Source organism: Sminthopsis crassicaudata, chromosome 5 (genome assembly GCF_048593235.1).
Source record: "Sminthopsis crassicaudata isolate SCR6 chromosome 5, ASM4859323v1, whole genome shotgun sequence".
Classification (NCBI taxonomy): Eukaryota; Metazoa; Chordata; class Mammalia; order Dasyuromorphia; family Dasyuridae; genus Sminthopsis; species Sminthopsis crassicaudata.
This window is the reverse complement of record NC_133621.1, coordinates 178,179,783-178,206,491: the sequence shown is the minus strand read 5'-3', so window position 1 is coordinate 178,206,491 and position 26,709 is coordinate 178,179,783. Positions and strand designations below refer to the sequence as shown.

At 33.4% G+C, this 26,709-nt stretch overlaps 1 protein-coding gene across 5 annotated transcripts in view; it reads left to right on the top strand.

The window, feature by feature from the left end:
- Positions 1-9,242, top strand: part of LOC141543515 (solute carrier organic anion transporter family member 1B1-like) — a 77,207-nt gene extending 67,965 nt beyond the window's left edge. For all 5 annotated transcript variants that reach the window (XM_074268884.1, XM_074268882.1, XM_074268880.1 and 2 more), the window contains 2 exons: positions 1,962-2,079; positions 8,684-9,242. In XM_074268884.1, coding sequence (XP_074124985.1) covers positions 1,962-2,079; positions 8,684-8,900 — 335 coding nt within the window. In that variant the 3' untranslated portion in view covers positions 8,901-9,242. The remainder of the gene's footprint in view (positions 1-1,961; positions 2,080-8,683) is intronic.
- The last annotated feature ends 17,467 nt before the right edge of the window (positions 9,243-26,709 follow it).

Below are 26,709 nucleotides of genomic sequence, written 5' to 3'. Positions count from 1 at the left end.
GGAAAGTAAGTTGAGGTCAGATTTTAAAATGTCCTAAATATTTAAGGGTAGTTTATACTATATATTAATTATATTATATTATATTATATTATATTATATTATATCATATTATATTATATTATATTATGTTATGTTATGTTATGTTATGTTATGTTATGTTATGTTATGTTATGTTATGTTATGTTATGTTATGTTATATTATATTATATTATATTATATTATATTATATTATATATTATATTATATTATATTATATTATATTATATTGTATATATATGTCTAGAATCAAATATTAATACAATTTATTCAGTGGAGAGAGTAATATGATCAATATATTACTTTGGCAGTTGTGTGAATCTAGTCAAGGAAGATCAGTTAGAAGGTTGTTATAATACTTTAGGTGAGTCCTCATGTAAGATTAATGTAAGATAAATATATTATTTATCTTACATTAATACATGTAATAATAAATACATAAATACATGTAATATAAATATATTATATTATATTGTATATATATATATGTATATATATGTCTAGAATCAAATATTAATACAATTTATTCAGTGGAGAGAGTAATATGATCAATATATTACTTTGGCAGTTGTGTGAATCTAGTCAAGGAAGATCAGTTAGAAGCTTGTTATAATACTTTAGGAGCTCCTCATGTAAGATTGTTGCTGTGTGAGTGAAGAAGAGGAATTGGGACACATGAGATATTGTAGCAGCAAAACAGACAAAATTTAGCAACTGCTCAGATATATGGAAAATGAGAAATCAGAGTTGACTCTGAGATTGCAAATCTAGCTTACTGGAAAGATAAAAGTTTATTCAGCAAAAATGCCAAAGTTCAGATATTGGGGAATTTAAGAGGATAATAATGACTTCTGTTTTGCACACATTTAGTCAGAAATATCTCTAGAATGCTCTGATTAAATTGTACAGAAGGCACTCAGGAGATAACCTTGGTCAAAAAATACACATCTTGAGATTTATTTGATTAAGGGTAATAATTAACCCTATAAGAAATGTTACTATGAGAAAACTGTAGAAAGAAAAGAAACCCAGAATGGAGCTTTGGATCCACTCAAGAAAAAGGAGATAAACTCTCAAAAATTAAACTGACAAATGGTCACATAATGGACCACACAAATGGTCATAGAAAACAAAGCAAGAGTAAATGTCATAAAAACTCAAAGAAGGAAAACTATCCAGAAGGATAATTTGTTTAACATCAAAGATGCAGAAATGTTAGAATCTCATCATCTGATTAAGATTTCTCAGCTTTATGGCATTTTATGAGTACTGGAATCATCAAGCAATAAAGATGGAAGGTATTAAAAAGAATAGAAAAGTAAGAGAAGATGATGCAAACAAAGATATATAATGTCTTCCTTATTAGTTTGGCTCTGATGAGAGAGCAGAGCTGTAACTTCTTGGAATACCCCTACTTATTGCCCCTCATTACATAAGCAGCTATGATATCCAACTTCTTGTTCCAGTATCTGTAGTTCAGTTTCAGGGGGGGGGGGGCGCTACTGTTTCTAGAATAACAGACAAACTCTATATTTTCTTCTAGTCAGACTATATACATCATGCTGTATTATATGTACATTTTCAGAAAGGCATGAATGAATTATATGACTTCATGCAGAAGTACCTAGCTGTGATCATCATATTGCACAGATGGTCTTACTAAGCATGGAATAAGAGGACTATTAGTCCCACTTGTAGTGAACAAATTTAATGATTAACTTGGGATCTGTGAATGTTTTTCAATATTGTAATAATCATTTTTCAATCTTATTTCTTTCCTTTGTAATCCTATTTTTTTATTTTATGTTTTCAAAAAATCTGAAAAGAAATTCATAGGTTTCACTAGGAAGCTAAAGGGGACAATTACAGAAGAAAGAGTTAAGAATCCCTGCTTCAGTTTGACATTTGGTTGTTTCATATTGCAGGAGGATTGTTAACCCCTATTTATTTTGGAGCTATTATAGATTTAACATGCCTAAAATGGGCAACTAGTAATTGTGAAGATCAAGGATCTTGCAGAATATATGACCACATATCATTTAGGTAAGTTGCCATAAAGCGATTTCATAAACTATTTTTTCTGTTAAGCTATACACCTTTCAGAAGAATGCAATCTCATCATTTTATGTTGGATATGATTAATAGGTTATATCTTGTTTTGAAGAAATGATAAGGCCACAATTCAGTCTAGTTTCCATTGTGTCCAGGGATGATAGATAAAAGGACAAAAATAATGGTAACAGAGAGGTCCATTTTCACATTTATTGCTTGAAGCCATTTTATCATAGTAGGAACAAGATGCATAGTTTTGTTTTTTTCTATCCAACAAAGAAATAATATGTTCCAGCAAAAATAAAAACAAAATTTATTTTCTACTTTATTCCATACAAAATCATTTTTTAAATATACATGATCTCATTAAAAATCATGAGAAAGATACTAGGAATCAAAATATCAAAATTTTGGTCTGTGCTCAAACAAAGCTACTTGAACAAGTACTTAACCTCTCTATTTTTTTCTTCATATGTGAAAATGTACTGCCTGTACATACCTCAGAACATTGTAAATTAACTAAATTTAGTTAAAAACATATAGTGGGTATCATATATATGCAAGATACTGGTGATACAAAGGTTAAAAATGGCAAGTTCTTTCCCTTTAAATAGACTGAGTAAGAAGTAAGACATATGAATAGTCACAATTAAATATGAAAATTTTAAAATTGCACAGGAATCAGAGTGGCATGGAAGTAGGGATCATTCTGGCTGAGGGGAACATATTTGGCATCATGAAGGTAGCATAACTGGATTTGAGCCTTATTAGAAGTGGAGGATTTCAATGAGATGTTGTGGACACAGGTATTGGGGGTCAGAACTGAATAAATCTTCAGAAATTTTTTGAATGGACTTTGGAAAGTGGAGTCAAGATTGCAGAGTAGAGGAAACATTCAGTCATGTTCTCACAACCTTCTTCTCCAAGTAATTTAAAATAATACATCAATTAAACTCTAGGAAGCAAGAGTCAACAAGAAATAAATAAAAATAAAATCAAAACAATGAGAATATTCAACATTTCATAAAAATACAACTCAATACAAAACAGATCAAGGAGAAATAATACAAGATTGGAGTGCCTGAGTATTATACTTTTAAAAGCATCTCGATACAATATTACAAGAAATTACAAAGGAAATTTCATTGAATCTCTAGAATGAGAATGAAAAGCAGAAGTAGAAAAAATCCATTAATAAAAATCATAACAGGAATAGCATAATCAAATTTCAAAACTCCCAATTTAAGGAGAAAATATTGGAAGTCACATGAAAATAATCAATTTAATATCATGGAGATACAATAATGATTACATAAGACCTAACAGCTATTATGTCAAAGTACCATAAGTCTTAGAATACTATATTTTGTAAAGTAAAAGAGATGAGGTTAAACTCAAGGCTGAATAAATTAGCAAAGTTAAGCATAATCCTAAATGGGGAAAAAATGGATATTTAACAAAATGAGAGACTTCTCATTTTGTCATTAGGACAAAAACAGCAGAACTTAAGAGAAAACTCAATACATAACTTCCAGGGGAGATAAGACATAAAGATTCAGGACCAGTTATAAGGGACCAATTTGACCAATAAGTTCAAATCATTTACTTCTTATATGTGAATACAAAATAGTTCTTTTATGACTGTCATTTTTATTTGGATACTTAAAAAAAAGACTTGTCCTGAAATGAATATGATGGAGTATGATGGAATAATTATATATATATATATATATATATATATATATATATATATTAATACATAAATAATAAATTGATAGAAAAATAGATAGATAGATACATTCAGATAAGCAGATAGATATATACTCTATAGGGAGAGATAAAAAGGATTAAGTATCTCATACAAATGAGGGGAGAAATGAAAAATAGATACCAAAAAAAAAAAAAAATTCAGGAGCACACTGGGTAGTGCTGAAACCTTACTCCACTGACAATGGTAGTGCTTTAAGGAAATACACAAATGAGAGATACACACAAACATAAAATAAAAATTAGGAATAGAATTTATTTTGTAAAAATAATTAAGGTAGTAATCATGATCTGAGACAAGCTTAAAGTTAAAATAGATGTAATGTGTGTGTTTTAATTGCAGCCTTCTTGGCTTGGGGGAGAAAGAAAGGGGGAAAATAATGAAAAGTGCACAGTAGAGAACAAAAGAAAATCTACAAGGAAGAAAGAAAAATTGGAAAGCTCTCAGTTCAATGTATATTAGTTATTATACAGGCTTTCTTGAAATGGAAATGTATTCTTTATATTTTGAATCCTCTTTTATGTTCTGTTGTACATATGGCAATGTTTAGTGGGGGGTTTTTTTCCTTCTCTGATTGTGTGTGTGTGAGTGTGTGTGCATGTGTTCCTTACTTTTCTCTTTTAAATTAGCTCTACTTTTGCTTTTGCTTTGTCAGATATTATGATTGCCACATTTGTCTTTCATTTTTTACTTCACTTAAAGCATAATAGATTCTGCTCAAACCTCTTATTTTAACTCTGTCTACAACTTTGGTTTCAAATATGTTTTTAAAAACCAAACCAAATAAAAGTTGAATTATTTTTTCTATTTCTTCATCCCCTTTCTTTTAATTCTATTCCCTCTTTCTTTCCTTTTTAAACTTCTTCTCCTTACCCACCTTAGTTATGTGTGACAATTTTCTTTATTCCTCTTTCCAATTCAGTTAATTAATTAATTAATTGATCTTTTCCACTCTTACATTCTTTTGAGTTAATACTGACATAATTGGATCTTAACACTGTCCTTTATCTAATTATACTCCCTCTAAGGAAAATTTCTGAGGGATTACATGTATCACTGTTCCATATAAGAATATAAAACACATAATATTGGTTAGTCTCTTATGACATCTACTTTATCTTTATTTTTATGCTTTTCTTCCAGTGTTCTTCCACATTTTCTATTTAGTTTGGTCCTGCAATCAGAATGCTGATCAGCAGTGATTAAAAGTCTTCTGCTCCATTAAATATTCATTTTCCCCTGTAGGATTATACTCAGGTTTAATGGCTCTCAGTTATCTTTGGATAGATATATATATGTTATCTATCCTTTGCATTCTGGGAAATTATAACCCAAGTCCTCCATTCCTTTATTGTTGTGACAAAGATGTCAACTCTCTTTTCAATATTGTTCACATAGTTCTCATTTCTTTTTCCATTTTTCCTGTATCATATTTGGTTTAAGTTGTCATCTTTTCCCTCTTTTAAAATATTTTAAAAATAGTTTTATTAATTATTGCTTGGATTGTGTCCAATCTACATTTTTTTCTTTGAGACTATTTTTATAGATGTTTTCAAATTATTATCTTCTGCAACTGTGTCTTAAACTTCCTTATCACCATAGTAGTTCTATACAATATTTTTATTTTTGGTTGCTCATTTTTCCAGCTGTTAATATTTATTTATGCTCACTTTAGTGGCTAGATGGAAAGAGATGTAAGAGTTCTGTTGTTTCATGTCCTTCTGTTTTCACAGCTCAGTAAGGGTATTTACAATTTTGTATATAGGACTTAATGTGATTGGAGTCCAGAAATGAAATTAAGATTTTACACGTATAGTTTTGGTAGTTATCTACATGAAATATATGAGGATGGAAAAAGATCCTCCAAAGGAATGCAAAAAGAAAAAAAAAGCCCTGTGAATGTTCATAATGAGGTAGCAACACAGAATAATTCATCATAGGAGACTGAGAACTCAAAATCCAACAGAACTAAACATAGGCTAGAAATTTGCAGAACTTATTCCTGAAAGGCAATGAATAAAATTTTCAATAGATAATTCTATCTTGGAAGAGAAAAAAATTGTAAATCCCCTTAACTGAAACTCAAAGAATTCTAGGAGTAAAAAAGGTTGTGAACCCTGAATGTTCATCCAAACATTTTCCTCTGAGTTTGACAGATGAAAAGTCTATGCTCTAAGTATGAGTGTGATGACCATCTAGTCCCTGTTTGAAGTCTTCCAAAGAGGAGGAAGTTGCTATGTCATGAAGCAAAGTTTTTGCCTTTTTTTTTCTAATATCAGATATAAATTTGACTCTGAAATTTCTAATTGTTGCTACTAGTTCTACATTTGGGATCAGACAGATCAAATATAATTCTTCTTTCACAATGACATTTCTCCAAATCCTGAATACATCTATCATGTCCCCTGAATTTTCTCTTCCCCAGTTAAAATATCTATTCCTTTTGTCCCCAACAAACTATCAAATGATACATATCTTCATATAATATTTCCTAGATATATCATTGGAATCTTAGTCTTAAAAGTCTTAACAGATAACTCTTTTCCTCTGAACCTTCCCAACCCATGTACAACCCTTTAAACTTCTTCATCACTTCTCTCCTATATTATTGTTATTCTATCCTGCACTTAATTATCATTCTGATATTTCTACTTTCTAATTATCTATTTTATACTTCTAGTTTCTAATATATGTTTATATAATATCTAATTCTATTTATCCAAGCATTATTACTTTTCTATTTATTGATGACCATTGGATACCCAACAAACATGAAATACTTTTTTTTTGGCCTTCTTTAAGTCTTTATTCTTTAAAATTTGATTTATTATAAACTATTTCCCTAGTTACATTCAAAACAAGTTTTACTTTTTTAAAAAAAAATTTGAGCCTTAGGATTTTTCCCTTATTCTCACACAATAAGCAACCACCTGTGAAGCTATACAAAGCATCTCCATAAGTCTAGCTATGAAAGAAAACATAGATCTCCCACTTTACTGAAAATTCTCCTGCAGGATTAGATAGATTTCTATACCCGTAGTAAATACTCTGTCTTTTAAAATCCTCCACAACCTTTCAGTCTTACTTCTTCAACGCATATATAAATATATTATGATTCAGTAATACTTCCTATTCCTTGCACAAGACTCTCTACTTCTAGAACTGTGTATTTTCACTGACTTTCTCATGCTTAGAAGTGTTCTTAGACCAATGACTAAATAATTGAAATCTTCTGTCCCCTACTACCTTTGGTTTCTGTTATATTCATTTTTATACATTTCTTCTTTCTAAGTGGATTAGATCATATTTGCACCGTTATTGTTTCTATTCCTCCTAAAAAAGTGTAGTATATAAAATAAGCCTCAAGGGTCCCAGATGTATATAATATCTTTCCTTATATAAACAAACCATCACATGTATTCTGAATTAATAGTGCCTTTGTAAACAAGTATCTTCTGCACAAGCATATATCTATTAATGTAACCACCTTTAGCAAGCCCATTTGTTTGTTTTATGTTTAGCAAGTTGCTAAACTTTTGTTCGTAATTCAATAAAAAGCAGCCCAACTAGGACTAGGGAAGGAGTTGAAGTTGCCAGCTATTGTTGGATCTATCCTTCCCTCTTTTAGTCCTGGCCTTGTTATGAATCACCTGACTTAACCACCTTGATTTTTTTTTCATCTTCTGCATTCAGTTGATTCGTTGGTTGTTGTCCTTTCCTCTTGATGAGAACCAAAATGACATCACTATGTTAGAATTGAGTTACATTGTGTCTGAATGTGGCTGATCAGAATAATGTGAGCTTAGAATGTTCTGCTACACTTCAGACACAAGTAGGATTTTTGAATGTTTGGGGTATCTTCAAAGAACCTTGAATGACCTTCACCCAAGAAGTGCAACTTTAACTCATACCTTTTAATTCAATAAGACAATTTTTGTAATAAAGTCATTCTCTACCATCCCATGAAATATCCATGGATTTCATCCTCCAATATCTCAATGGTATTCATGTTATTCTCATCTCAGAGACAGAGATGTTAATTACATAAAAATCCCAAAAACAATTTGAAAAATTATTTTACTTATTTTGGCTGATACTACCAACCAGAAGACCCAAGGAAATGTATTTATTTAGCTACCAAACACAGTGAAGCTGATTTCCTTCTTGTAAGCACATCTTTTACAATATCCAGAAGAGGTGAAATATTATTAAAATGATTTAATTCCTTGAATTAATAGCAATTAGTATGAAAATGTAAACATATACAATGGTAAAAATTGAATAGAACATGTTTGTTTGTTTTTTAAATCAGAAAGATCTGGGTATGAAATCCACCTCAGTATATGGTCCCGAAGGAGTAATTTAACTCTTGTTGAGCTTCAAACTCTGATACATAAAAATGAAGAAAATAGCATATAAGATTGTTGTAAGAATCATAAGATAATAAATGTAGAGCACTTTGAAGTCCTTAAAGCAATTTAAAGGGTATGTAAAAAAAATCTTAATGCAGTTTTAAGCTATCAGACACATTAGAACTGAAAAGTGCAACACAGATTTTAGGATTTTCTGTATAAATGTTAGCTATTATTACACATGCACACTCATACAATCAAAAATTACCATACTGATTTATAATACCACTTTTTGAGGATCCAATTACTATAGTATGGATGTGAGATTTGCATTTGAAGGGGGAAAACATGACTCTAATTGTATTTTTTCATATATACACTTGAATTATTTCCAAAGTTAGCAATTCATTGTTAATCTTATAATTACTGCATAATTGCTGCATTTCAAAATTTATGACTTTTTATCTTTTTACAGAAAGAAGTTCTTTGGCTTCATATTAGGAATGAGAGCAGTAGCATATATCTTTTTAATCTTTTTCTTCATTGCTATAAAGAAAAAATATAAAGAAAATAACACTGGATCTTCTAACAGTGAAGGAGGGGATGTGGATGAATTAAACCTTAGAGAACCTCTAAACAGTAATGAACACCTGGGACTTTCTGCTAATGTAGATAATGAAACACATATTTAAGAAAGGCTACATGTTTCTCATTCACAATGTTGTTTCCTTTAATGAGATCCAGAAGGACAAGAAACCTGAATATAAGCTATGATTCTTTGTTTCAGTTACCACCCTTCTTTTAATCTCAGTTGTGTTGAATTCTGTTCCCTGAGAATTCTGAAATGTTTATCTCATGGAATATTAATTGACTAAAAATATAAAACTGATAATGGCACAAAATCTAAATAAAAAAATGGGGTAGTGGAACATGCCTTGCTTCAGCATAGCTCTTTGATTATTATGAAGATACATTGTGCACATATCATGAATCACCGAAAGTAATTTTGAAATTAATAAATATTTTGAGGTTAAGGGTTTTCTCAATTAATGTGTTGCATTAGTCAAATAAATAGAAATTCGGGACACAATTTAAAAGAGAAAAATATTTCAGCTCTTGAAACAAAAAGAAAATGCTGCTGTTCTCTTAACCGACAAACAGCCCATTTGCCAATGGGTGGAATTGTAAGACTATAGCTTTCATTAGGATAAAATCATTCAAAGATAGGTGCCTACTATTTGCCAGGCATTTATTAAAGCTCTGGGAATAAAAATAAGAAAAAACAACATTCCCTGCCTTAAAGTGGTTTACAGTGAATAGGGGGAGAAAAAAACAAAAAGGGAGTATGGTAAACCATTGGTTAAGTGGTATGAAGATATGATTTTCATGGAATTAATAACAAGACAGAAGTTCATGGAAAATGAAATATTTAATTAATAATCTTTGAGACTTTTAATAAATGAAAACTAAGAAAAGTATATTGCTTCAAACACTTAGTTTCTAATCAAGGAAGCAAGGCAGCTGAGAGGCAAGTGAAATATAAAATTCCTGTAAAAGTAGGAATAAGCCAGGTTATAAATGGCTTTAAATGAAAAACAGACCAGTTTGTAACTGATATTGAAGGCAGTACTGAACCAACAGTATGGGCATTTGGCATGATGAAATTTACATTTTAGAAAAATCACATTGGTAGTTTAAATAGTTGTTGGGGAGAGAATGGTCATGAGAAGAAACTTGTATCAGGGAGACTAAAAAAAAGCTGGGACAGGCAGAGTCAAGAATCCAGAAAGCTGCCTGAGATTTCCCTGCTTCTTTCAAAAACTATATGAAATCAAACCTTTGAAGAAAGTGTGCAACAGCAGAGGCAACAAAGAGATGGAACAAAACAATTTTGCAGCTCAAGATAGGTTGGAAAGACTTCAAGAAAGTTCAGTCTCACTGGGGTGTAAAGAATGCTCAGTCCAGCTCAGAGTGGGCAGAAAAGCCAATGGGAAGATCTTAATTACAGTGTATCAACAAATGAAAACCTCAGTCCTAGATCAATAAAACATTAGCAGAACAAACCAATGAGGCAGCCTCCAGTCCCAGCGCTGAAAGCATATTACCATTCAAACTGGCAACAAAATGTGAGATAATGTTGAGCTACCCCCAGTACTGTGAGCAAGATACCAAACACAGGAGACCCCTGTGCTTAAAGCCAAGGCTCAAAGCTACACAAGAAATTTGGGGCAGAGCCTCCCATGTCCCAGGGGGGCAAAGTTCACTTCAAAAATGATGAAAGAGAAGAAAATGAGCAAGAAGCAGAAAGGAAACAACCATAGAAAGCTGCTATGGTAAGAGGAAATATCAAAACACCAACTCAGAAAAAGACAAAATACCTACATGTAAAACCTCATAGGATAATATTAATTTGTCCCAAGCCCAAAAAAACTTCTTAGAAGAACTCTTAAAGGATTTTAAAATTCTAATAAAAGAGGGGGGGAAAGAGAAGATGCAAGAGAGAGACAATAAATTGGAAAAAGGACAAACAAAAATTGACTGAAGAAAACAAATCCTTAAAAAATACAATTGTCCAAATGCAAAAAAAAATAAAAAATAAAAAATAAAATAAAAAAAAATCCCCTGAAGAAAATACCTTGAAAAGTAGAATTAATAAATTGGAAAAGGAGATACAAATGCTAACTTAAAATCATACATTTAAAAACTAGAAATGGACAAATGACAGCAAATGATTGAGATATCAAGAATCAGTCAAACTAAAAAGAATGAAAAATAGGGAAGAAAATGTAAAATACTTTGTTGGACAAACATCTTGGATCTAGAAAATAGATCCAAGAGACAATTTAAAAATTATTTGACTACCTAAAGTTCACAACCAAAAGAAGATCCTGGATAGCATTCTTCAAGAGATCTTTAAGGAAAACTTTACTGATATACAAGAACCAGAGGTGAAAACAGTCACTGAAAGATCTCATCAATGACCTCTGGAAAGATATCTCACAAGGAAAACTCCAAGAAATATAATTTGCATCACTACAAAACTCTCAAGGAAAAAAATACTGGAACTTACCAGAAAAAAAATAAATAATTCAAATATTGAGGAGTCACAGTCAGGATTAGTCAGGATTTGGCAACATCCACAATAAAATATTGGAGGGTTTGGAATATAATATCTGGAAGGAAAATGACTTTATATTACAATACACAAGGGAGAAGCTGGGTGGTTCAGTGGATAGAGCACTATCCCTGAAGTCAGGAGGACCTGAATTCAAATCTGCTCTCAGACACTTAATGCTTTCTAGCTGTGTGACCCTGGGCAAGTCACAACTCAGAAAAAGAGGAGAGAGAGAGAGAGAGAGAGAGAGAGAGAGAGAGAGAGAGAGAGAGAGAAAGAGAGAGAGATATTACAAAAAATAATCAACTTTCCCACAAGACTAAACATTATCTTTCAGGGGAGAAGATGGAGCTTCAGTGAAGTAGAGAACTTTCAATCATTTCTATTGAAAAGACCAGATCTAAACAGAAAATTCTATCTACAAACAGAACATTCAAAAAAAAGCATAAAAAGGTAAATGGGAAAAGAAAAAACAATATTTAAAGGCTTAAACTGTTTACATCCCTACATAGGAAAATGATACTTGTAATTATTGAGAACTATTTCTTTTATTAGGGCAGTTAGAGGAGGCATACATAGAGTGGATAGGTATAAATTGACTCTAATGTGAAAAGAATAAGACATTAAGGGGGACTTCCGGCCAAAATGGCTGCGTGGAGGCAGACAGCTGCTTGAGCTCCTCATTTTCTCTCAGAACTTACTTCATTACAAGCCTCAGACTTAATGCTTGACCCAGAAAGAAATCCACAAATAATCACCAAGAGAAGACATCCTTGAAAGTTGCCAGAAAAGGTCTGTGTTTGCTCGGGGGAGGGTCAATCAGACTGGGCGCAGACTGAGGGCAGGCAAGCCAGATCAAGACAGGCAGCTCACACAGCTCAGACTGGAGGGGGAGGGGTACGATCTCTGCCTTTTCTGCAAAAAGACTTTTTCCCCAGTGTGGATACTCCGTCTTGGCAGCAAGCTAGGAGCAGCAGAGAGGGTGTAAACACCAACCCTAGAAAGCCAGCGTCTCTCAGAACCCGGCCACACCCAACCCCCACCTGGACTGACTCAGCAAGTTCTCAGAGCCTCAGAGTACAGACTCAGTACAGTCGTTGCTGTTCTGTTAGTGGCTCTCTGCTGCCCTACCCCCAGTCTGTAAAGGAAGCTCATTAATACCATTCAGCCCATTCCCCAAAAAACAGAATTATTGTTTCGCTTGTCAATTTGTTTTCTTCGATTCCTACTCTGACAAAATGAACAAAAAATTCAAAAGGGTTCTAACCATTGACAGCTTTTGTATGGAGAGAGAGCAAACTTCAAACACTGAGGAGACTAAAAACAGACTGTTCCCAGAGGAATCCCCTAAGGGGGATATGAGCTGCTCCTCAATACAAAAGAATCTCATAGAGGAAATCAAAAAGACTCTCACAAGAGAGCTGGAAGAGAAATGGGAAAAGGAAAGGGAAGCTTGGCAAGAGAGACTGGAGAAGTCATCCCATGCATTCAAAGACAGAGTGGATAAAGAAATCAAATCATTGAGAAACAAGATTAGTGAGCTGGAAAAGGTAAACAACTCCAAGGAAAACAGATTAGTGAGCTGGAAAAAGAAAACAGCTCTCTAAAAAATAAAATGGATAAAATGGAAAAAAATTCCATAGAAGATAAAAACTCAATTGGACAATTACAAAGAGATATAAAAACAGTGAGTGAAGAAAATATATCATTGAAAATTAGACTGGAACAAGTAGAAATGAATAACTCAAGGAGAAACCAGGAGGTAATCAAGCAAAACCAGAGAAATGAAACAATTGAAAAGAATGTCAAGTACCTTATCAGAAAGACAACAGACCTGGAAAACAGATCCAGGAGAGACAATTTGAGAATAATCGGACTCCCTGAAAAATGTGAGGAAAAAAAGAGCTTGGACACTATTTTCAAGGAAATTATCAAAGAGAACTGCCCAGACATTCTGGAAACAGAGGGTAAAATAGACATTGAAAAAATTCATTGATCACCTACTGAAAGGGACCCTAAAATCAAAACGCCAAGAAATATAGTGGCCAAGTTCAAGAACCATCAGACAAAGGAAAAGATATTGGAAGCTGCTAGAAAAAAGCAATACAGATATAGAGGATCCACAATAAGGATAACCCAGGATCTAGCAGCGTCCACATTAAAAGAATGAAGGGCCTGGAACATGATATTCCGAAAGGCTAAGGAACTTGGTATGCAGCCAAGAATAACTTACCCAGCAAGAATGAGCATCGTTTTCCAAGGAAGAAGATGAACATTTAACGAAATAAATTAATTCCATCTATTCTTGATGAAAAAACCAGAACTACATAAAATGTTTGATCTTCAAATACAGAACTCAAGAGATTTCTAAAAAAGTAAAAAAGAAATCTTGAGAACTATACTTCTGCCAAAAAAATATGTAAAGAGCATATGTACAATTTGTCTTAGAAATTAGAGGTGCAAAGGAAATTATATCATAAAAAAGTGTAAAGTGGTGGTACTACATCTCATGAAGAGGCAAAGGTAACCTATTGTATCTAAGAGAAAGAAAGGAGGGAGATGAACATAGTGTGTATCAATAGACATATTCGATTTATGGTGAAACTTCTTCCACTTCATTGAAAAGTGAAAGGGAAAGAGTAAACTAAGGGGAAGGGAATACAGAAATTTGGAGGAAAAGGGGTAAAATAAGGGGAGGAACTTTAAGGTGGGGGAGGGATCCTAAAAAGGGAGGGCTGTTCATAAGTTTAATACTGGGTAGGAGGGTAAGAGGGAAGGAAAGGGGAAAAGCATAAGCAGGGGTTAATAGGATGGCAAGCAATATAGAATTAGTCCTTCTAACCATAAATGTGAATGGGGCAAACTGCCTCATAAAGAGGAAGCAGTTAGCAGACTGGATTAAAAGTCAGAATCCTACTATATGTTGTTTACAGGAAACACACCTGAAACAGGGTGAGACATTCAAACTAAAAGTAAAAGGGTGGAGCAGAATCTATTATGCTTCAGGCAAAACCAAAAAAGCAGGAGTAGCCATCCTCATCTCAGATCAAGCAAAAACAAAAATTGATCTAATTAAAAGAGATAAGGAAGGGCATTATATCCTGCTAAAGGGCAGCATCAATAATGAAGCAGTATCAATATTAAACATTTATGCACCAAGTGGTGCAGCATCTAAATTCTTAAAAGATAAATTAAGAGAGCTACAAGAAGAAATAGACAGCAAAACAATAATAGTGGGAGATCTCAACCTTGCACTCTCAGAATTAGATAAATCAAACCACAAAATAAATAAGAAAGAAGTCAAAGAGGTAAATAGAATACTAGGAAAAGTTTGATATGATAGATCTTTGGCGAAAACTAAATGGAGACAGAAAGGAGTATACTGTCTCTCAGCAGTTCATGGAACATATACAAAAACTGATCATATACTAGGGCATAAAAACATCAAACTCAAATGCAGTAAGGCAGAAATAGTAAATGCATCTTTTTCAGACCATAATGCAATCAAAATTACATTTAATAAAAAGCCAGGGGAAAATAGACCAAAAAATAATTGGAAACTAAATAATCTTATACTAAAGAATGATTGGGTAAAACAGCAAATCATAGGCATAATTAATAACTTCACCCAAGAGAATGACAATAATGAGACATCATACCAAAATCTGTGGGATACAGCCAAAGCAGTAATAAGGGGAAGTTTTATATCTCTACAGGCCTACTTGCATAAAATAGAGAAAGAGAGGGCCAATGAATTGGGCTTACAACTCAAATTGCTAGAAAAGGAACAAATTAAAAACCCCCAGACAAACACAAAACTTGAAATTCAAAAAATAAAAGGTGAGATTAATAAAATTGAAAGTAAAAAAACTATTGAATTAATTAATAAAACAAAGAGTTGGTTCTATGAAAAAACCAACAAAATAGACAAACCCTTAGTAAACCTGATTAAAAAAAGGAAAGAGAAAAAGCAAATTGTTAGTCTTGAAAATGAAAAGGGTGAACTCACCATTAATGAAGAGGAAATTAGAACAATAGTTAGGAACTACTTTGCTCAACTTTATGCCGATAAATTCGATAATTTCAATGAAATGGAAGAATGTCTTCAAAAATATAGCTTGCCCAGATTAACAGAGGAAGAAGTAAGTAGTCTAAATAGTCCCATCTCAGAAAAAGAAATAGACCAAACTATTAAGCAACTTCCTAAGAAAAAGTCCCCAGGACCAGATGGATTTACAGGTGAATTCTACCAAACATTTAAAGAACAACTAACTCCAATGCTATGTAAACTGTTTGAAAAAATAGGGATTGAAGGAGTCCTACCAAATTCCTTCTATGACACAGACATGGTACTGATACCTAAACCAGGTAGATCGAAAACTGAGAAAGAAAACTATAGACCAATTTCCTTAATGAATATTGATGCTAAAATCTTAAATAAGATATTAGCAAATAGACTTCAGAAAATCATCCCCAGGATAATACACTATGACCAAGTGGGATTTATACCAGGAATGCAGGGCTGGTTTAATATTAGGAAAACTATTAGTAAAAATGACCATATTAATGATCAAATTAATAAAAACCATATGATCATCTCAATAGATGCAGAAAAAGCATTTGATAAAATCCAACATCCATTCCTACTAAAAATGCTTGAGAGTATAGGAATAAATGGACTATTCCTTAAAATAATAAGGAGCATATATTTAAAACCTTCAGTAAACATCATATGTAATGGCGATAAACTAGAACCTTTCCCTGTAAGATCAGGAGTGAAACAAGGTTGCCCACTATCACCATTACTTTTCAATATAGTACTAGAAACTGTAGCCTCAGCAATAAGAGCTGAGAAAGAGATTCAAGGAATTAGAGTAGGAAATGAGGAAATCAAATTATCACTTTTCACAGATGACATGATGGTATACTTAGAGAACCCCAAAGACTCTGCTAAAAAGCTATTAGAAATAATTCAGAATTTTAGCAAAGTGGCAGGATACAAAATAAATCCACATAAATCCTCAGCATTTTTATACATTACCAACACAATCCAACAGCAAGAGATACAAAGAGAAATCCCATTCAAAATAACGGTTGATAGTATAAAATATTTGGGAATATATCTACCAAAGGAGAGTCAGGAATTATATGAGCAAAATTACAAAACACTTGCCACAAAAATAAAGTCAGATTTAAATAATTGGAAAGACATTCAGTGCTCTTGGATAGGCCGAGCGAATATAATAAAGAGGACAATACTCCCCAAACTAATCTATTTATTTAGTGCTATACCAATCAGACTCCCAAGAAACTATTTTAATGACCTAGAAAAAATAACAACAAAATTCATATGGAAGAATAAAAGGTCGATAATTGCAAGGGAACTAATAAAAAAAAGTCAGAGGAAGGTGGTCTAAGTGTACCTGATTTAAAGCTATATTATAAAGCAACAGTCACCAAACCATTTGGTATTGACTAAGAAATAGACTAGTTGATCAGTGGCATAGGTTAGGTTTACAGGGCAAGATAGTGAATAAAAATAGCAATCTAGTGTTTGACAAACCCACAGATCCCAAATTTTGGGATAAGAATTCATTATTTGACAAAAACTGCTGGGAAAACTGGAAATTAGCGTGGCAGAAACTAGGCATGGACCCACATTTAACACCACATATTAAGATTAGATCAAAATGGGTCCAAGATTTAGGCATAAAGAAGGAAATCATAAATAAATTGCAGGAACAGGGGATGGTTTACCTCTCAGATTTGTGGAGGAGGAAGGAGTTTGTGTCCAAGGGAGAACTAGAGACCATTATTGATCACAAAATATGAAATTTTGATTACACCAAGTTAAAAAGTTTCTGCACAAACAAAACTAATGCAAACAAGATTAGAAGGGAAGTAACAAATTGGGAAAACATTTTTACATTTAAAGGTTCTGATAAAGGCCTCATCTCCAAAATATACAGAGAATTGACTTTAATTTATAAGAAATCAAGCCATTCTCCAATTGATAAATGGTCAAAGGATATGAACAGACAATTTTCAGATGATGAAATTAAAACTATTTCCACTCATATGAAAGAGTGTTCCAAATCACTATTGATCAGAGAAATGCAAATTAAGACAACTCTGAGATATCATTACACACCTGTCAGATTGGCTAAGATGACAGGAACAAATAATGATGAATGTTGGAGGGACTGTGGGAAAACTGGGACACTGATACATTGTTGGTGGAGTTGTGAAAGAATCCAACCATTCTGGAGAGCAATCTGGAATTATGCCCAAAAAGTTATCAAAATGTACATACCCTTTGACCCAGCCATACTACTACTGGGCTTATATCCCAAGGAAATACTAAAGAAGGGAAAGGGACCTGTATGTGCCAAAACGTTTGTGGCAGCCCTTTTCATAGTGGCTAGAAGCTGGAAGATGAATGGATGTCCATCAATTGGAGAATGGTTGGGTAAATTATGGTATATGAATGTTATGGAATATTATTGTTCTGTAAGAAATGACCAACAGGAGAAATACAGAGAGGCTTGGAGAGACTTACATCAACTGATGCTAAGTGAAACGAGCAGAACCAGAAGATCATTATACACTTCAACAATGATACTGTATGAGGATGTATTCTGATGGAAGTGGATATCTTCAACATAGAGAAAAGCTAATCCAATTCCAATTGATTAATGATGGACAGAATCAGCTACATCCAGAAAAGGAACACTGGGAAATGAGTGTAAACTGTTATTTTTACCTTCTGAATCCAATTCTTCCTGCACAACAAGAAATTTTGTTCTACACACATATATTGTATCTAAAATATATTGTAATATATTTAACATGTATAAGACTGCCTGCCATCTGGGGGAGGGGGTTGGGGGAGGAAGGGAAAAAATCTGAACAGAAGTAAGTGCAAGGGATAATGTTATAAAAAAATTACCCATGCATATGTACTGTCAAAAAAAAAGTTATAATTATAAAACAAAATAAAAATTAAATTTAAAAAAAAAGACATTAAGGGGAGGAAAAAAGAATTTGAAAAGGGGAAAGGTAAATTGGGATAAATTAGATTACAAGAAGAGACACAAAAGATCTATAACAGTTGAGGGGAAGAGAATAAGCATTGTCTGAATCTTAATCTCATCAGTTTTGGCTCAAAGAAGGAATAACATAAACACTCAGGTATGGACATTTATATTGCACTACAGAGAAGTATGAGGAGAAAGGAGAAAGAAAAGGGAAAGGCTGGATAAAAAGGAGGGCCAAAGCAGAAGGAGAAAAGTGAAGGAAGGAGGTGTGATAGAATGGAGGGCAGCTTAAGGGAGGGATTGGTCAGAAACAAAAGACTACTAATGAAGAACAGGGTGGAAAAAGAGGGGAAAGTATATATGGGGAGAAAATAGGATGGAATGAAATGCACAGCTGATAATAATAATTATAAAAGTGAATGGGATGAACTCCCATATAAAATGGAAATGGATGAGTGGATTTGTAAAAATTACTCCTAGAATATGTTGTTTAAAAAAATACATTTGAAATATATAAATACACATAGAATAATGGTAAAAGGCTGGAGCAGAATATATCATGCTTCATCTGAAACAAAAACAAACAAATAGCAATTCTGATCCCAGACAAAACAAAAGCAAAAGTAGTTCTAAATTTAAAGAGATAATACAGAAAGCTACATCCTTTAAAGTACATTCTTTATGAATCATGATGGAAGAGAAAAACCAAAACAAAAGGGAAAAACCACATGAGAGAAAAAAAAAAAAAACATATGTTGATTTACATTCAATCTCCATAATTCTTTTTCTGGATGAAGATGGTGTTTTATATCTAAAGTCTATTGGGATTGCCTTAGAGGAAACTACATTCTGCTAAAAGGTGTCATAAATAAAGAAGTCTTATTAAATACTAACTATATTTGCACCAGGTGTTACAGCATCCAAATTCTTAGAGAATACAAGCCACCTACAAGAAGAAGTAGACAGCAAAATTATATCAGTGGGGGACCTCAGCCTTCCTCTCTCAAAATTAGATCAATCTAACCACAGAATACACAAGAAAGAACCTAGGGGTGTTAATAGAATCTTAGAAAATGTGGAGATAATAGAACTCTGGAAAAATCGAATTGGGTAAATATACTTTTTTCTCAGCAACACATGGTATCTACACAAAAATTAAGTATATATTAAGGTATAAAAATCTCACAATTGAATGCAGGATGGCAGAAATAGCAGATATATCCTTTTCAGATAACAATGCAAAAAAAATTAACATTCAATAAAGGGTGAGGAAAAGATATATTAAAAATCAATTGGAAACTGAAAAATATAATCCTAAAGAATGAGTGGGTCAAAGAACAAATCATAGAAATGATCAAGAATTTCTTCCAAAGTTGAATGGATGTCCATCAATTGGAGAATGGTTGGGTAAATTATGGTATATGAAGGTTATGGAATATTATTGCTCTGTAAGAAATGACCAGCAGGAGGAATACAGAGAGGCTTGTAGAGACTTACATCAACTGTTGCTGAGTGAAATGAGCAGAACCAGAAGATCACTATACACTTCAACAACAATACTGTATGAGGATGTATTCTGATGGAAGTGGAAATCTTCAACATAAAGAAGATCCAACTCACTTCCAGTTGATCAGTGATGGACAGAAACAACTACACCCAGAGAAGGAACACTGGGAAGTGAATGTAAATTGTTAGCACTACTGTCTATCTACCCAGGTTACTTATACCTTCGGAAGCTAATAATTAATGTGCAATAAGAAAATGGTATTTACACACATATATTGTATCTAGGTTATATTGTAACACATGTAAAATGTATGGGATTACCTGTCATTGGGGGGAGGGAGTGGAGGGAGGGAGGGGATAATTTGGAAAAATGAATTAAAAAAAAAAAAAAAGAATTTCTTCCAAGAAAATGACAATAATGAAACAGCATACCAAAATTAATAGGATGTAGACAAAGGAGTTCATAGAGGAAATTTTATATCTTTAAATTCTTACATGAATAAAAAAAGAAAGAAGGTGGATGAGTCAGATATACAACTAAAAAACTTTAAAATTCCCCAATTAAATACCAAATTAGAAATTCTGAAAATCAAGGAAAAGATTAATTAAATAGAAAATAAAAAAATATATATATATAAGTTTATTAATAAAACAAAGAGTTGGTAGTATGAAAAAAGAAAAAAATAGATAAACCTTTGATTAATTTGATTAGAAAAAGAAAGAAAAAAAAAAACTAATTTAATCAGCACCAAAAATGAAAAGGGTGAACTTACCCTAATTTATGAGAAATTAGTGTAATACTTAGGAACTTTTTGCCCAGCTGTATGCCAATAAGTCTGACAACCTAATTGAAATAGATGAATATTTGCAGAAATATAAATTGCTCAGATTAACAGAAGAGGAAATAAAATACTTAAATAACTCCATTTTATGAAAATAAATTGAACAAACCATCAATGAACTCCCTAAGAAAAAAACCAATGCCAAATGGATTCTACCAAATGTTTTAAGTGAATTCTATCAGGAATTCTATCAGGCCTTCTGTGACATAAATATAGTGCTGAGACCTAAACCAGGAAGAGCCAAAGCAGAAAGAAAATTATAGATCAATCCCCCTATTGAATATTGATGCAAAAATTTAAGATATTACAACAATTTATCAGCAGAATAATATACTATGATCAAGGGTGAATTCATACCATGAACTCAGGACTGGTTCATTATCAGAAAAACTATTGGCATGATTGAGCATATCAATAATAAAACTAATAGAAATCATGTAATAATCTCAATAAAGGCAGAAAAGGAGTTTTTGAGGAAATACAATACCCATTCCTATTAAAAATGCTAGAGGATTAAGAATAAATGGAATTTTCCTTAAAATGATAAACAGCAGCTATCTAATACCATAACCAGATATTATTTCTAAAGGGAAAAAGCTAGAAGCATTTACCATAAGATCAGGGGTGAAACAAAGGTACCCATTATTACCATTATTATACAACATTATACTAGAAATTCTGGCTCTAACAATAATAAAAGATAAAAGAAATAGAAGGAATGAGAGTAAGCCACAAGGAAATAAAATTATTAATCTTTGTAGATGATATGATGGTATACTTAGAGAATCCTAGAGAATCAAGAAAAACAACCTACTCAAAATAAAGAACACCTTTGGCAAAGTAGCAGGTTATAAAACAAATCCATGTAAATCAATAGCATTTCTATGTGTTAACACAACAAAACACAGCAGCAAGAGAGAGAAAGAGAAATTCCATTTAAAATAACTGTAGACAGAATGCAATATTTGATATCTATGTGCCAAGAAAAACCCAAGAATTATTTAAACACAACTACAAAATACTTTTCATTTCAATAAAATCAAATATGTGTAATTGGCTGAACTAATGCAATAAAAATGGAAATTCTATCTAAATTAGTCTAACGTATTCAGTGCCATACCAAGCTGCCAAAAAATTTATTTTATAGAAGTAAAAAATAAAATAAATCATTTGGAAAAAAGGAAAGATAAAAAATGTCAAGGAATCAACTTCCAAGTGCAAAGCCAAGATGGAGGAGATGACATACATTTCTCTCTGATTTTCTCTACATCCCTCACAATAATTATGGAATACAGCTTCTAAATTAGCTCTGGACAGACAGAACCCACAAATATTGGGAGTGCAACAAATTATCAGCAGAAGATAATTTCAAGGATCACCAGAAAAGGTCTGTTTCAATTGGAAATAGAAAAGAGGCAGCCTAACACAAACAGCTGATAACAATCTCCAGCACAGACAGCTCAGAATTCCAGGACATTACTGACTCCACCAGCATTGCTGACTATGCATTGCAGAGAATCTACAGGAGGAAACAAACCAGAAAAGGTATTTTTCAATTGGAAATGGGAAGGATGCAGTCTAACACAAAAAGCTGACCACAAACAGTGCAGAGTCCCAGGGTGTTTGTTGCTAACTCCTCTGGCATAGCTGACTCTGTGTGACAGAGAAACTATGGGGAAGAATCTACAGCAGTGTTGGCCACTCTTCTCTGGTTGTAAGCCAGTACATAGGCAGAGAAGTTATGAAACATCCAACACAAACACAAAAGATTAATAGTGAACCCCAAAACACCAGAATCTCACAGGACTTGGCCACACCCATCCAGAATCAGGAGTGAATTAGCACTGACTCAGTGCAGCTGTGGCTGCTTGGAAAACCTTCCCCACCATAAATGCAGACTTTAACTTTTTTTTTTAATAATATTATCTTTTGTATTCATTTTTCCAAATTATCCCCCCCTCCCTCTACTCCCTCCCCCCGATGACAGGCAGTCCCATACATTTTACATGTGTTACAATATAACCTAGATACAATACATGTATGTAAATACCATTTTCTTGTTGCACAATAAGCATTAGATTCCGAAGGTATAAGTAACCTGGGCAGACAGATATTAGTGCTAATAATTTACATTCACTTCTCATTGTTTCTTCTCTGGGTGTAGCTACCTCTGTCCATCATTGATCAACTGGAAGTGAGTTGGCTCTTCTTTATGTTGAAGATTTCCACTTCCATCAGAATACATCCTCATACAGTGTTGTTGTTGAAGTGTACAGTGATCTTCTGGTTCTGCTCATTTCACTCAGCATCAGTTGATGTAAGTCTCTCCAAGCCTCTCTGTATTCCTCCTGCTGGTCATTTCTTACAGAGCAGTAATATTCCATAACCTTCATATACCATAATTTACCCAACCATTCTCCAACTGATGGACATCCATTCATCTTCCAGTTTCTAGCTACAACAAAAAGAGCTGCCACAAACATTTTGGCATATACAGGTCTCTTTCCACTCTTTAGTATTTCTTTGGGATATAAACCCAGTAGTAGTATGGCTGGGTCAAAGGGTATGCACAGTTTGATAACTTTTTGGGCATAGTTCCAAATTGCTCTCCAGAATGGCTGGATTCTTTCACAACTCCACCAGCAATGTATTAGTGTCCCAGTTTTCCCACATCCCCTCCAACATTCATCATTATTTGTTCCTGTCATCTTACCCAATCTGACAGGTGTGTAGTGGTATCTCAGAGTTCAGACTTTAACTTTTTAAAAAATATGAGTAAAAAAAAAGCAAAGAGAACCTAACAATTGATAGCTTTTATGACAAAAAAGAACAGATTTCAAATCCTGAGGAGACTAAAGGCAGATTGTCTCCATATGAAGCCCCAAAAGGTGATATAACCTGGCTTCCATCACACAAGGCTCTCCTAGAAGAAATTAAAAAGGATCTTAAAAGAGAGCTAGGAGAAAAATGGGGAAAGGAACTGAGAACTTTGCAAGAGGGTCTGGAAAAGGCAACACAGTAATGATCTGAAAAAAATTTATTACAAAATATATCTAGTGAAGTGGAAAAAGCATAAAACTCATTAAAAGATAAATTTGAGACTTCCAGTGAAGATGGTGGAGAGGACACACACATCTACTTAAGCTCCGTCTTTTCTCTCAGAATAATTTATTTCATGACAAGCCTCAGAATTAGTGCTTGACTGAAAAAAATAACACAAATAATTACCAAGAGAAGATATCCTCAAAATTCACCAGAAAAAATCTGTTTTTATTCATGGGTGGGAATGGCTAGATTGGGCACGAATTGAAGGCAGGCAGTGGCAGCACACAGCAGACAGAGTAAGGCAGGCAGCTCACAGCTAAGCAGACTGGAGTGGGGTGGGGGTGTGATCTCAAACTTTCTTAGGGGAGAGCCTTACAATAATCTTGGCTACTTTGCCCTGGCAGCAAGCCAGTAGACAAGCAGAGAAGCTAAAAACACAGGGAGTAAAGAATATAATCCTGAAAAGCAAGGGTCTTGGGACATGTCCACACCCACCCAGAGTGTCTTAGCACACTCTCAGAGTCTCAAAGCACAGATGCATCACAGCCATTGCTGTCCTGCTAGTGCCTCGCTGCTGCCCCCTGCAGTCTGTAGAGGAAGCTTGGTAATACCATCCAGCCCCCCACCCCCCCCCAAAAAAAGCAGACTACATTTGGTTTTTTTGTTGTTGTTGTTGTTGTTAGTTTGTTTTCTTTGATTCTTCTTTGACAAAATGAGCAAAAAATTAAAATGAACTCAAACTATTGATAGCTTCTATATGGATAGAGACCAGATTTTAAACCTTGAGGAGACTAAAAACAGACTGTCTTCAGATGAATCCCCAAAGGGGGATAATATCTGGTCCTTAACACACAAGACTCTCATAGAAGAAATTTAAAAAGCTCTCACAAGAGAGGTAGAAGAAAAATGGGAAAAGGAAAGGGAAGCTTTGCAAGAGAGTCTGGATAAGTTATCCCACTCATTTAAAGGTAAAGTGGACAAAGAAATCAAATACTTGAAAAACAGAATTAGTGAGTTGGAAAAAGAAAATAGCTCTCTAAAAATAAAATTGGTGAAATGGAAAGAAATTCCATAGAACAAAACAACTCACTTAAAAACTCAATTGGACAATTAGAAACAGATATAAAAAAGTGAGTGAAGAAAATAACTCATTGAAAATCAGAATCGAGCAAATAGAAATGAATGACTCAAGGAGACACCAAGAATCAGTCAAACAAAACCAAAAAAAAAAAAAAAATGGAAAAAAAAATGTCAAATACTTTCTTGGGAAAATAACAGACCCGGAAAATACATCTAGGAGAGATAATCTGAGAATTATTGGACTTCCTGGAAAATATGATGAAAAAAAGAGCCTGGATACTATTTACCAGGAAATTATCAAAGAGAACTGCCCAGATGTTTTAGAAACAGAGGGTAAAGTAGACATTGAAAGAATTCAACAATCACCTACAGAAAGAGACCCTAAAATGAAAACTACAAGAAATATAGTGGCCAAATTTTGGAACTATCAGACAAAGGAAAAAAATACTGCAAGCTGCAAGAAAAAAATCACTTCAAATATAGAGGAGCAATAGTAAGGATTGCTCACATCTAGCAGTGTCCACATTAAAGGACTGAAGGGCCTGGAATATGACACTCTGAAAGGCTAAGGAACTTGGTATGCAGCCAAAAATAACTTACCTAGCAAAAATGAGCATCTTTTTCCAGGAAATAAGATGGATATTCAATGAAATAAGTGAATTTCATCTATTTTTGATGAAAAAATCAGAACTAAACAAAAAGTTTGATCTACAAATATAGAACTCTAGAAAAACCTAAAAAGATAAAAAGAAATCTTGGGAACTATATTTCTACTGTTAAGATATATAAAGGTAGAAAGGAAATTGTACTAGAAAAATGGTAAAGTGAGGGTACTACATTTCACAAAGAGGCTAAAGAAACCTATTATATCTGAGAGAAAGAATGGATGGGGATGAGCATAGTGTGTATTTTATAGCCATCAGAATTGGCTTAAAGAGAAAAATATTAGACATATTCGATTTATGGTGAAACTTCTCCCACCACATTGAAAAGTTGGAGGGGAAATGTGAAAAGGGAAGAAGTAAGCTAAGGGGAAGGGAATACAGAAATTGGGAGGAAAGGGGATAAGATAGAGGGAGGAACCCTAAGGTGGGGGGAGGGATACTAAAAAAGGAGGGCTGTGAGAAGCAAGTGGTGGTCACTAGTTTAATTCTGGGGAGGGGGTAAAGGGGAAGGAAAAGATAAAAGAATAAGCAGGGGTTAACAAGATGGCAAATAATACAGAATTGGTAAGTTTAACCATAAATGTGAATAAGGTAAACTCCCCCATAAAGAAGAAGCAGTTAGCAGGTTGGATTAAAAGTCAGAATCCTTCAATATGTTGTTTATAGGAAACACACCTGAAGCAGGGCGACACTTACAGAGTAAAGGTAAAATGTTCTGCTCCAAAGTTTTACCTCACAACTTTGGAGCAGAACCTACTATGCTTCAGGTGAAGTCAAAAAAGCAGAGGTAGCCATCCTGATCTCAGATCAAGAAAAAGTAAAACCTGATTTAATTAAAAGAGATAAGGGAGGGCACTATATCTTGCTAAAGGATAGCATAGATAATGAAGCAATATTAGTATTAAACATATATGCACCAAGTGGTGCAGCATCTAATTTCTTAAAAGAGAAATTAAGAGAGCTGCAAGAAGAAATAGACAGCAAAACTGTAATAGTGGAAGGTCTCAACCTTATACTCTCAGAATTAGATAAATCAAACCACAAAATAAATAAGAAAGAAGTCAAAGAGGTAAATAGAATATTAGAAAAGTTAGATATGATAGATCTTTGGAGAAAACTAAATGGAGACAGAAAGAAGTACACTTTCTTCTCAGCAGTTCATGGATCCTATACAAAAATTGAACATATATTTGGACATTTTAAAAAAGATA